This window comes from Molossus molossus, unplaced genomic scaffold (assembly GCF_014108415.1).
Source record: "Molossus molossus isolate mMolMol1 unplaced genomic scaffold, mMolMol1.p scaffold_m16_p_1, whole genome shotgun sequence".
NCBI classification, from domain to species: domain Eukaryota; kingdom Metazoa; phylum Chordata; class Mammalia; order Chiroptera; family Molossidae; genus Molossus; species Molossus molossus.
Genome location: NW_023425344.1, coordinates 168,070,737 through 168,084,117, shown reverse-complemented (window position 1 = coordinate 168,084,117; position 13,381 = coordinate 168,070,737). Strand labels below are relative to the sequence as shown.

Genomic DNA, 13,381 nt, shown 5'->3' with positions numbered 1-13,381 from the left:
ATGTCACAAAGGACTCAAAGAGTTATACTTAAGGGGCTCCCATGGGCCAGAGCTGTAACAATTTCAGCATTAATAAACATAATAACAGCAACATATTGAAGCACATCAAATTTATTTAAATTCATGAATTCATAATGACACAAAAAATAATTGCTTAATATTGGAGGATCCTACTAAACCATTCATTATATTGAAAACTAATAAATGATAGTAAAATATTAAGCATCAGTCTGCTTTTCCTAAGCATCCTATACCATAGTGTAACCAAACATTAATTGAAGGGAAGTTTCTTTTTGCAGAAATATTCCAGCTTATCTACGATAAAGGAATGATAGAATTTAAAACATTCCAAGATCTGGGTTTTGAACATAAATGGCAGCTAATACCACAAAGAGAAAGACAATGAGATATTACATGCCTCCTGGTGAAAAGACACCCCATCATGTATTAATCAGTTTTGCTAAAAAAAAAAAATGAAACTAAAAGTGCATAGATCTAATCAATATTTATAGGAAATACAGAAGAAATAACATACATAATTACACCATATAGATGCAATTAGCAAAAGTTCAGTCTGAGGAGCTCAACAGGACAAGTAACTCAGCTTATTCAACAAATACAGTACAGCTTACAAAAAGAGGTGGCAGGGAGGTAGAGGGATATATAGGACAAACTATTGCAATGTGCATCAACACAGATTCAAACTAACATTAAAATATTTTATGATATTCACGATAATGGAAAGTTAGTGATTAAATATTTGATTACATTAAAGAATTATTAATTTTTGCAATGTAAAAATGATATTGTGGTTATGTATTAAAATATAATGTTTAGCCCTGGCCAGTTTGGCTCAGCAGTTAGAGCGGCGGCCTGCGGTTAGGAGAGACCCGGGTTCGGTTACCACTAAGGGCACGTACCTCGGTTGCAGTTTCTCCCCGGCCCTGGTTGGGTTGTGCAGGTGGCAGCCACTAGATGTGTCCCTTTCACGTCGATGTTTCTCTCTCTCTCTTTCTCCTCCTCCCTCTCCCTCCCACTCTATCCGAACAAAAAATGGAAAAATGTCCTCAGGTGAGGATAAAAAAATAAATAAATAAATAAAATATAATCTTTCAGTTACATCCTGACATACTGATGGATGTGCTTTAAAACAATATGGCAGCAGAGAGAGATTAAGTGTATAGACAAAACAAAACTTTTCATGAGTTACTGCTGAAGTTAAATAAAAGGCACATAAGGGTTCTGTTGTTGTTTTCTTATGTTTGAAATGTTTAATAAGAAAAGCTAAAAAAGTCATCGACAAAACTGTGGAAATATTTGCCACATAAATAAGACAAAAGAGTAATACATTTGCCATATCAAAGGTTACTAATATAAATTGAACTCATAATGAAATAGCCCTGGCAGGTTTTCTTTAGTGGTTAGCATGTTAGCCCATGGCCTGAAGCGTCTCAGGTTTGATTCCCAGTCATGGGCATACCTGTGTTTCAGGTTCAATCCCTTGCCCCAGTTGGGGTTGTATGGGAGGCAAACAATTGATATGTTTCTCTCACATTGTTGTTTCTCTTTCTCTCTCTTTCTCTCTCTCTCTCTCTCTCTCTCTCTCTCTCTCTCTCTCTCTCCCCCCCCCCTCCCCATCTCCCTCCTTTCTCTTCCTTCCTCCCTTCCACCCTATCTAAAAGTTAATGGAAAAATATCCTTGGGTGAGGACTTTTTAAAAAGTAACAAAATATACACACTATGAAGGAACACAATGTAAAATTTTATTATATTGAATCAAGAACTTCTTTCTATACATCAAAAGATAAAGAGAATATGTCCAGTCAGTGTGGCTCAGTGGATTGAGCGTCATCCCATAAACTGAGAGGTCCTGGTTTGATTACCGGGTCACTGCACATGCCCTGGGTTTCGGGCTTGATCCCCAATGGGGCGGGGTGGGGGGGGAAGGGGGGTGTGCAGGTGGCAGCCAATCAGTGTTTCTCTCTCATATGGATGTTTCTGTCTCTCTCTCTCTAAAAAATCAATAAAAACATATATTTTTAAAAAAAGAAAGATGAGAACAGAAACAAACCATAAATTGAAAGAAAGCTGCTATACCATATATATGTATATTTTGAGTGTCTGGTATTACTAAAAAAAAAAAAATCTTTCAAATCCATAACAAAAACAACCCAGTAGAAAAATGGACAAGATATTTGAAAAGATAATTTCTCAGAAGAGGAACATGACTCATAAATCCTATACCTAGGTATATAACCCCTAAAGAATCTCTTGTCCATGAGTACCAGCAGTTATATATGTACAAAAATGTTCAGCATAAAATTATTCAAATAACAGATAATTCTATCAACAATAAAAATCCAATGTGTAAATTGTGGTACATTCACATAATGGGATAAAATTTATAATGAAATGAAGTGTCAGGCAGCACATAGATAAAACTTCTGAAAAATAAAGCAGAGTATAAAAAGCAAGTGACGACAGCATATTAGTTACATAAAATATCTTAATAAAGGTATCTATACATATATGTCTACATATGTTTAAGGGTACATATCCATGTAGTAAGTATATTTTTAAATAATGGTTATGATAATCACCAGATTTGGATAATAGTTTTCTTTGTTCAGGAAGGAGGTCTGCTTAAGGAAAATTTGGCAAAAAATAAAAACAATTTAAAGAAATTCAGTGAAGGTTAAAGAGGGGGAGAATGTAAACAAAACAATCCACATCAAGATACATCATAAACTGCTGAAAACTACCCCCTTACAAAAACAAAAAATCCTAACCACTATAGAAAAATGTCACATTACTTACAGAAGATTAACAATTCAAACACTGTAGTTATTTCATTGGAACCATGAGGATCACAATAAAGTGAAACATTTTTTAAGATCTGGAAAAAGAAAAAATAGCACCTGTCAACTTGCAATTCTATATCAAATGAAAAGAGTATCTTTCAGGAATGAAGGTAAATAAAGACAGTCTTAGATGAAGAAAAACTAAGATAATCCAGTCCCAGAACATCTGTTCTAAAAGAGATGTTAAGAGAAGTTCTATAGATTGGTGAAAGAAAGAAACCTGGGATATCAGGAATTAAAGGACAACCAAAATGGTAACTATTAAAATCAAATGTATTACATTGTCTAAGTGGATGCGTGGTGTATGTAGACGTAATACATAACAACTATAACAAAGGGGAAAGAGATAAAGAGCCATATATAGTGGTAAAGTTTCTACATTCTACTTTAAAAGGTAAAATATTTATTCATAATTTATTGTAAAATGCTAAGCAAGTACACTGTTACCTAGAACAATACCTAAATAAATATATGTGTGTGTGTGTATATATATATGTATATGTATACACATATATATGTATATGTACACACACATATATATATTGTGTGTGTGTACACACACACACACAAAAATATAATAACAATAGCCATGGACCATTGGAAGCCAAATTTTAAAAATACCATGTATAATAGCATCACAAAATGATTTATAGGCGGCCCTCGTTTATCGCAGTTAATCAGTTCCAGACTCTACCATGATAAATGAACTCCCGCAAATTAGGATTCTTTATTTATATACAGTCGTCCCTGGACGCAAAAGTCCAAGGGCAAAGTGGCGAGGGACGACTGTATGTATAAATATAACACAACGTATACAAGATCTCTGTGCGGAAAACTACAAAATCTGTATGAAAGAAATCAAGGACAACCTAAACAAATAGAGATACCATATTTATGGACTGGAAGCTCCTGTATAATAAAGACTTCTTTTCTCCTCAAATTGATATGTAGATTGATTTAATGTACTTCATTCAAAATCCCAACATAATTTTTGTAGACAAGCTGATTATAAAATTTATATGGAAAAGGCAAATGAATTAAAATAGCCATAAATATTGTAAAGAAAAAAATGCATTTGGTGGAATTATACCTGATTTAAGACAATAAAAAGCTACAATAATCATACAGTGCAGTATCTGCAAGGAATAATCAATGGAACAAAAAATGAAAAGGCAAGTCACAGAGAGAAAATACTTACAAATTACATATTTGAAAAAGACTTGATTACAGAATATATAAATAACTCTCAAAACCCAACAGTAAGAAAACTAGCCAATTAAAACTGAACTAAAAGCTTCAAAAGATACTTTTCCAAGCAGGATTTACAAAAGGCAAACGGCATATTCAGCATCATTATCCATCAGGAAATGCAAATGAAAACCACAGTGAGATACCACTACATCTATTAGAATGGCTAAAATGAAAGTTGCAGATAATACCAATGGTTACAAGGATGCATAGCAAACGAATCTCTCTTGCACTACTGATAGAAATGCAAAATATTATAGCACTCTGGAAAACTGGGACAGTTATTTATAAACTTTAACATACACTTACTATATGATCTGATAATCCCTTGTTCACACAAAATGCTGAATACAAATACTAATAACCTTTCTATTCATAATCACCAAAACCTGGAAATAACCCAGATTTTCTTCAACTGGTGAATATATAAACTCTGTATACATACAATGGAATACTACTCATTAATAAAAAGGAGTAAACTACTCACACAAGCAATAACTTAAATAAATTTCAAAAGCATTATGATGAGTGAAAGAAGCCATTATCAAAAGGTTCAATACCTTGTGATTCTGTTGTTTTGTTTGTTTGTTTGTTATCCTCACCCAAGGACATTTTTGCATTTATCTTCAGATAGAGCGGATGGGAGGGAGGGAGGGAGGAAGAGAGAGAGAAACATTGACGTGAGAGAGACACATCAAGTGGTCACCACACACATGACCTCAACCGGGGCCAGGGACAAACTGCAACTGAAGCACATGCCCTTAGCAGAAACCTAACCCGGGACTCTCTGGTCTGCAGGCCAACGCTCTAACCGCTGAGCCAAACCGGCCAGGGCCCTTATGATTCTGTTTATAAGACATTCTCTAAAGGAAAAAAAAAACAACACCATACTGATGGAGAACATATCAGTGGTTAAATGGGGTTATTAGGGAAGGAGATGTAACTACAAAAGGAAATGTTTAGAATGTTGGAACTGTTCTTATGTGATTGTGACAAATGTCACACAAATCCATGCACATGTTAAAATTCATGAAATTGTACCAAAAAAAAATTCCATTTTGCTTTAGGGTAATTTAACAGCAAATAAATACCACAGGATCTTTTTTGAGAATGAAAAAATGCACAGACAAGACCAGAAGCAGGGGCTCGAGGGAATTCAGGGCTCTGACTCTACTTGAGAGTTGCCAGCTACAAACTGCGGAGCCCACTGCCCATAAGGGCATAAAGGTGGTGACACTGTACAGAGTCTATACTGAGGGTTCAATGATAAAATTGAAACTAGAAGGTTTGATTATGGTGAATGTGAAAGAGAGGCACTTCCAATAATATATAACTTGTGATATCACTACTGTACATTTCTAAAATTCACAAAAAAGAATGACTCACATGCCATTCTTCTTAGAGTGGAGAGTAGATAGATAACCCCCACCCCCCTTCCCAATATGTATCAATATAGTTTTAGAATTCATCTTTTAATAGAATATGTCTCCCAACTATGCTTAAATTTACAGGTGTGATCCCGGACAGTTGTCAGATAGACTGGTAACCCGGTGAGACTGAAAACAATATTTTCCATCTAGCATCCCTTTTTTGAATTCTACTGAGATTTTTTTCTATCAGTAAGACCAGTCTGGGCTGCATTAAACCCTAGAGTTTTAGAAGACCATCCTGTGTGAGACAACTGCTTTAGATACTCAGAATTTAGATTGATTGTCCACATTTTGGTAGATATGTGGCTGGTGTTGTCATAACTGTTCGGTGTTTTATACAAAAATCTTGAATTTAAAAATAGGATCCTTAAGCTTAGAGATAAATTACCTCAACCTCAGTGGTTCTGAGAATGAAATACAGCTTCAGCTAAGGCAACCCTGTTTATTCCCAGATTTCTGAATCTTGTTGAGACTGACTAATCAAATTATAGACTCAGGGAGAAAAGATTTTGGACTTTATTCTTGAAAGAATTAGTAATGTTTTAAAGGGTAAAGGTAAAAGCTTGCAAAAGGTGGAAACTGTGAAAAATTGTGTTGTTTGCATGACCTTTGCTCAGCCTTCTGTTGAGTACAGATAAGGATTATCTGGATTATCTGCAAGGCAATGAATCACCCAGCAGATGCAGGACAAGATACTAGACCAGTCCAAGAAAAAGTGGACAATGGGCCAGGTAGAGTGTGTCAGCAGGAACTGCCAGAAGCTAAAAGTCGAGTATATAACCTACATGCCAACTGTTATTTGAGGCTCAACCCTTTTCAGCTCAGTCCGCCTGCACCCAAGCACATGCAATAAAGCTGGTTTGCTCTACATTGGCCTTGTGTTGTGGATGTGATCTCCCATAGGCTCAGACCTCTTAATTCTTTAGGTTTTAACTGATAAAAACAAAGAGATTTAACTTTTATACTTCAATTTTTTTCCCCTGGAAATTTAATAGTGGGAGAAGATTAATACTGTTCGATTTTGATCAGTCTTTTACTTCTGATAGTGTAATATTTGAAAGATTTTTATGCTGTCATTTTGGCTCCAGTGAGCTCTAATAGACAACATGAATCAACACAGTATGAGATGAATAATAAAGTGATATTTCAATAGGGTTCATGGTGGCTGTGTTATAGGATAGTAAGAAGTGAGGATAATTTTAGGGCAGGAGGAATAGGGAAACCGAGACAGGAAAATTAAACAAAGCTAAAAAGCTTTGCAGGCACATGTAGCAGGGTCTTATCTTGAGAACGAAGGGTTAAAACCTCTCTTTCTCACAAAAGAATGTAGAAGAGGAGGGGGAGGGAGGGGAGAGAAGAAGAGGAATCCTAATTCAACTTCTCACTAACCAAAGACTGAGAGCAAATCACCCTGAACCTATTAAAACAGCGAGGAGTGGGGAGAAGGAGTGGGGGGAGGAGTGGGGGGGAGGAGTGGGGAGGAGTGGGGGGGAGGAGTGGGGAGGGGGAGTGGGGAGGAGGAGTGGGGGGGAGTGGGGAGGAGGAGTGGGGGGGAGGAGTGGGGAGGAGTGGGGGGGAGGAGTGGGGAGGGGGAGTGGGGAGGGGGAGTGTGGGGGAGAGGTGTGGGGAGGGGGAGTGGGGGGAGTGGGGAGGAGGAGTGGGGAGGAGGAGTGCGGCCTCATCTCATCCACTGTTTAAATAGAGAAGTCAACATGATCTCACTTATTTGTGGAATATAATGAACAAGGTGGGCTGATGGACGAAATAGACCCAGAGACATAAAGAAATATGGTTCAGACTGACAAACCTCAGAGTAGGGGGTGGGGCGGGGGATGAGATGAACCAAAGAACTTATAGGCATGTATGCATAACCAATGGACACAGACACAATGCTGGGGGGAGGCAGGATGGGGAGGAGGGGGTCTAGGGGGGGAAAAGGAGAAACATCTGTAACAAAAATAAATTAATATCTTAATTTCTTAATAAGGAAAGAAAGAAAGAACAGAAAATGGAGAAAGATGAGAGAACAGAAGAGAGGAAAAGAGGAGAGAGAAAGAGAAGAAAATGGAGGAAAGATGAGGCAAGAGGAGAGAGAGAGGAGGAGAGAGAGAGAGGAGAGAAGAAGAAGAAGAAAGAAAGAAAGAAAGAAAGAAAGAAAGAAAGAAAGAAAGAAAGAAAGAAAGAAAGAGAAAGAAGGGAGGGAGGGAGGGAGGGAGGGAGGGAGGGAGGGAGGGAGGGAGGGAGGGAAGTTAACAATCTTGGAATTTAATTGCCAGCTTCTTCTCATAAATTGTGGAAAAGCCATAACAAAGAAGAGACCTTCACAGTTAACCTGTACCCAGATATCTACCAGATGAATTTTTAAAAAACTTATAGACAGGAGGGTATAGAAGGCAGAAACCCCCACCCGCCTCACTCTTCAAATTAGCTGAAGGCCATCTGCACTTCCAACCCAGATGTATAGATTTGCTTGCCTTGCTTCTTTAATAAATGTGCAAGCTTTAATTTTCTTAATAAATTCACTTTCTTTAATTTTTTTAAATAAATTCACTTTAACACAATGCAAATATTATCTGGAGTCATTCGTTTGAATTTATTCCTACAAACATGACAAGAATTGAGGTTGGAACAGCCCTCTCCCTATGACTCAGGAGACACCTCTCTTGTGTCTGTGAGAGGTACCTGTCACAGTTTTGCAGTTAATGTACTTAAGTTATGACTCACTTCAGAGTTTTCTAAAATCATTTTGAACATTAAAAAAAATTATTTTGCAATTTGTTGTTTCACGTACTGTTCATTTAATAGCAATAGACTCTTTATTTAATTTTTCTAAAATGATACCATGTTAAGTTCAAAATACTAAATCAGTAACTTTAGATCAAATTCTGAAAGCAATAGAGGTTGCATCATAGTTGTTAAGGTTCACTCTAAACCAGTCATTCGACAACAGAGAACAGAGGATTTATCTGCACTTAAGCAAAAGAGGCCATCTAAACAGTCTTTTCCCAAATTACTATTTAGTATTTCTTATCACACTATTCAATTACTATAAACTCTTTTATTTGCTTTCTGGTCACTAACAGGGCAAGTTATCTTTATATCATCAGAAATTTTCTTTTTCTTCTTTAGAGAATAAGCTTAAAGAAATAAAATATTTTTTAATAATATAATTATTTTTAATAATAGTGATGACAAAATTACCCAAGACAGACTATTTTTTCATGCCCCAGAGGAATTAAGCCATATGCTCATTTACATGGGGGACTGTGGGGAAGTACTAGAGAAGACGGAGAGATGTTAAATAGAAAGAAAGACAATAACTCTTGAAGTACAATCCCTTCAAGTTCAATGAAGGAGAGAATTTTCTTCTGGCAGAGAGGAAAAGCTACACCCAGCTCAACTGTAAAACGTCATCGTCTCCTTGTGGGGATGCATACCAGCACAGCTGCTGGCTGGAGACCCACCAGCCCAGAGTGACTACTGCAGTTCTTTGATGTGCCCCACAGCCTGGCATAAGCAACCATATCCATATCCCTTCTTCATGATCCAGATGATTATAGTTCCTGTTCCTACCCATTTGGGAGGGCAAAGGATCCTCACAACCTGTGAGTTCAGTGGATTTTATTAGCAATATAAAATGTGAGAGCAATCTGCCTCTCCACTGGAGCAGATTCACTGGATGGTCCCTCCCTCTCCCATTCTCTCTGTGTCCCTCTCGAAGCTGTTTACAGGAGTATAATTCCATTTCACTTGTGAAACAAATATTCTTATTCTCTGTCACCTTGATAGTGTAAATTAATTTATATTCTACTTCAAAAGAGGGGATTTGAGGTAACAAATGTTTAAAATATCTACTTGAAACTTTTTTTCCTATTAAATGAGAAAGTTAATGTTGAAGACTAAGGAATGTATATAGTTACTGAAGTGATTTCTTTTCTGAAGCATGACATTGCTGTCATTATTTCAATGAGCTGGATAGATTAAATTAGTTCATTCAGGAAATATATATTTAGCCTATACTTACAAGCATACATACAGTACTAGGTGATCTGTGAAACACAAAGGTTATAATATCATGGGTGATTAAGACAATTGGATGTAATAAGTGCATCAAGAATGACACAAAGTACCATAGGGATTCAAAGGGGGGAGATGTTCCAATTAGGGTTATAAAGAAAGACTTTATGGAGTTTCATTTACAGTGGATCTTAAAAACTGTAGGATTTGGATAGATGGTTAGTGAGCATGTCAGTCCAGGCTGAGAAAATTGGAAAAGTGAGGCACAGAAGTATGAAATGTAATTTGTATTTTAGGAATGTCAGTAGTCTCATTTGATTGGACAATGAAATAAACTGAGTGTTTATTATGGTCTAGAATTTTTAAACTCTTTATAGGAATTATTTAGGAGTATTATCTTTATTTTCCAATGATGAAACTGTGGCTTAGAGAGATTAAGTTATGTGTCCAAGTTATTTACATGGTTAGAAAATGAAAAAGCAGGGCTTGGAGTTCAGTAATTTGGCTCAAGAGTCTATATGTGAAACACTTAAATTACAACTGCCTTCTTCAAGGAGATATGTGAAATAAAGTTTAAAAAGTTAGATTTGGTTGGGACTCTGGATGGTGATGAATGGTTGGTTGCCTAAGAAGTCTGAGCTTCATTTGAGAGGGAATGGGGATCTTCAAGTTTGGGGGCCAGGAGAAGAAACAATCAGAAGAGAGTTTAAAGTATAATTAGGTAGCAGTATAAAAAATGAATTTGAATTAGGTTAAATTAAGAGCCAGTGGAGATTATTTAGTAATTTACTGGAAAGACATACGTAGGCTCTCACCTAGAAAGAGGATTAATGGGACAGAGATAGGATTGATGGGATGCTATGATGATAACGGCATGGAAGGTGATCATGTTTTTTCTTATACTACATAGTCACAGATAATTAAAACAAGTCGACATTTCTGCCTTCTGGCCATGAAGTTAAATTAATATTATTGATTAAATTGATTTGATAAAGTTCCCTACAGTTTTATAATGTTATAAGTAAAATGAAGGTGGTAGAGATCAGGCATAGCAAAGTTATGACCTGATGTTGCTCTAAACTTTCTTAATTTCCCTTCATCCTTCCTTACTACCCTTCCTTCTCTAAATCCTCCCTTCCTTCTTCCCTTTGTTTTTCTCTGGTACTGTCTACTATTCTTTCTGAATGGCAACAGAGCAGAAAACTATGTTGGTATGTAATACCATTATCTTACACATGACTTTTTCAAGTTTCAGTAGCAAAAATTACATTATTTTAAGTATAGGGAAATTGGTTAGAACTGCAGTATACAGTGATACCTCGGTTCTCGAACATAATTCGTTCCAGGAGGACGGTCAAGAACCAAATTGTTCGAGAACCGAAGCAATGAAACCCAATAGGAAATAATGGAAACTGGATTAATTCGTTCCAAGCCCCAGAAAATGCCTATTTACTGGCCTAATTCGTATATAATATGTAGAAAAACATAAGTCTCAACAAGAAATAAAAGTGCACAGTATGTATTAAAAAAAATAAAATAAAATGTACTGTAAAGTACAGTAAATTGTGTTTCATTTACTGTACCTGTACCAACCTTTATTGTCTTGAAGGGGAGTCCTCTTCAATAAAAACAGAGGGTAACTGCTCTTCGGGTGTTTCTGTTCTCTGTATCTTTTGCTGAGGAGAATCAGAATCTTTCTCTGCAGTTACTTGTCTGATTTCTTTACGGAAGAATTTTTCAATTGTTTGCTGTTTTTTTCTCCTTTCAGAAATTTTGCGGAAAGTGGACATAACATTGTCATTAAAAATGTTAACTGCTCTATTTGCTACCACTTTATCAGGGTGATGTTGTTCTACAAAGTTTGCGATTTCTGCCCATTTTGCACACATTTCATGAATAAGGCCACTAGAAATATCCTCCACTCTCTCCTCTTCTTCAGAAGAAATTTCTTCCACCATATCCTTCTGCTGCTGTTGTTGTAGGTGCATCAGTTCCTCGGCGGTTAACTCAGCAGCGTGACCTTCCACAAGTTCGTTGATGTCATCTTGTTGGATGTCAAGGCCCATGGTCTTTCCTATGGCCACAATATCATCAACTACAGCAACATCTTCATCAACGACAGGAGCTGACTCAGCTTCTAAACCCTCACTGTCCCTTTCGGGCCATAGTTTTCGCCATGCCGCATACAATGTGCGATGAGTGACATTACTCCAAGCAGTGTCAATCAAGTTTACACAATTTAGGATGTTGAAGTGTTCTTTCCAAAATTCCCTCAGAGTTAACTGTGTGTCATTTGTCACTTCAAAGCACTTCCGGAAGAGGGCCTTTGTGTACAATTTCTTGAAATTGGATATGACCTGTTGGTCCATGGGTTGCAGAATAGGGGTTGTATTGGGGGGTAAGAATTTTACTTTGATGAAGCTATAGTCATCAACTAGATCTTCCTCTAAAGCTGGGGGGTGAGCAGGAGCATTGTCCATCACTAATAGACATTTTAAAGGCAATTTTTTTTCTGCCAGGTATTCCTTCACTCGAGGTGCAAAAACTTCATGCACCCACTCTGTAAAGAATTGTCTGGTAACCCAAACTTTGGTGTTAGACCGCCACATCACAGCCAATTTACCCTTCATTACATTGTGCCTTTTGAATGGCCTGGGATTGTCTGAATGGTAGACAAGCAAGGGTTTTACCTTGCAATCACCACTTGCATTTGCACAAAACAAAAGAGTAAGCCTATCTTTCATAGGCTTGTGCCCTGGTAGCGCTTTCTCCTCTTTGGTTATGTAGGTGTTGGCTGGCATTTTTTTCCAGAATAATCCGGTCTCATCGCAGTTGAACACCTGCTCAGGAACAAACCCTTCTGCCTTGACATAGTCACTAAATTCTTTAATGAAGTTATTAGCAGCCTCCTGGTTTGCACTAGCTGCTTCCCCATGCCTAGTGACGCAATGCATGCCACTTCTATGTCTGAAATTCTCAAACCAACCTCTGCTGGCTTTAAACGTGAAAGCACCTTCACCACTTGTACCAGGTGTTTCTTTGTTCAGATCACTGAATATTTGTAGTGCTTTCTCACAAATAACGACCTCATTGATGCTGTCACCTGCTAACTCTTTTTCTTTAATGAAAATAAGGAGCAGCTTCTCCATTTCCTCCATTATCTGAGGCCTTTGCTTAGTTATCAGCGTTACACCTTTGGCAACATTGGCAGCCTTTATAACAGCTTTATTCTTAAGGAAAGTAGAGATGGTTGATTTTGGCACGCCATACTCAGCAGACAGATCTGAAACACGTGTGCCCTGTTCATATTTGGCAATGATTTCTTTCTTCAGCTCAATAGTTGTTCTCACAGCTTTCCGCTTACCTTTGTCTGCATTACCACTTCTGGCTTTCTTTGGACCCATGTCTAAGGGTTAAATTCAGTGAAAGCGTGACTCTCTCCACAAAGCGTGACTCTCTCTCTGCACTCACACTGATGCCGCAAGCAAGGCGCGCTGGGCCGAATGAACGCCATTCGGCTCAACTCGGCTCATCTCGGAAGTTCGAGTTCCAAATATTTGTTCGGATTCCAAGACAAAAGTTTCTCGAATCTCCTGGTCGAATACCGATTTGGTCGAAAGTCAAGGCGTTCGAGAACCGAGGTATCACTGGCAAGTGTGTCCACTGAACCTCTTGGTTTGTTTTAATTTTTATATATATGTCTACTTTTTACCTTGAACTATAATAGGGAAATGCCTACAACTGTGCCAAGTACAAAGCAAGTAGAGCAAGTATAAGCAAAGTTTTACAAAAGAATTTTTATATAAATACACAGAAAAGTACTTT

General features: G+C 37.3%; 1 protein-coding gene across 1 annotated transcript; it reads right to left on the bottom strand.

Annotated features, from left to right (window-relative positions):
• Nucleotides 1-2,810: 2,810 nt before the first annotated feature.
• On the bottom strand, nt 2,811-12,059 carry LOC118620780 (tigger transposable element-derived protein 1-like). The gene is made up of 2 exons (XM_036247780.1): nt 11,150-12,059; nt 2,811-2,896 (listed from the first exon to the last, which is right to left on the bottom strand). The coding sequence occupies exon 1, from the start codon at nt 12,034-12,036 to the stop codon at nt 11,152-11,154; it is 885 nt and encodes a 294-aa protein (XP_036103673.1). The 5' UTR covers nt 12,037-12,059; the 3' UTR covers nt 2,811-2,896; nt 11,150-11,151.
• Nucleotides 12,060-13,381: the final 1,322 nt, after the last annotated feature.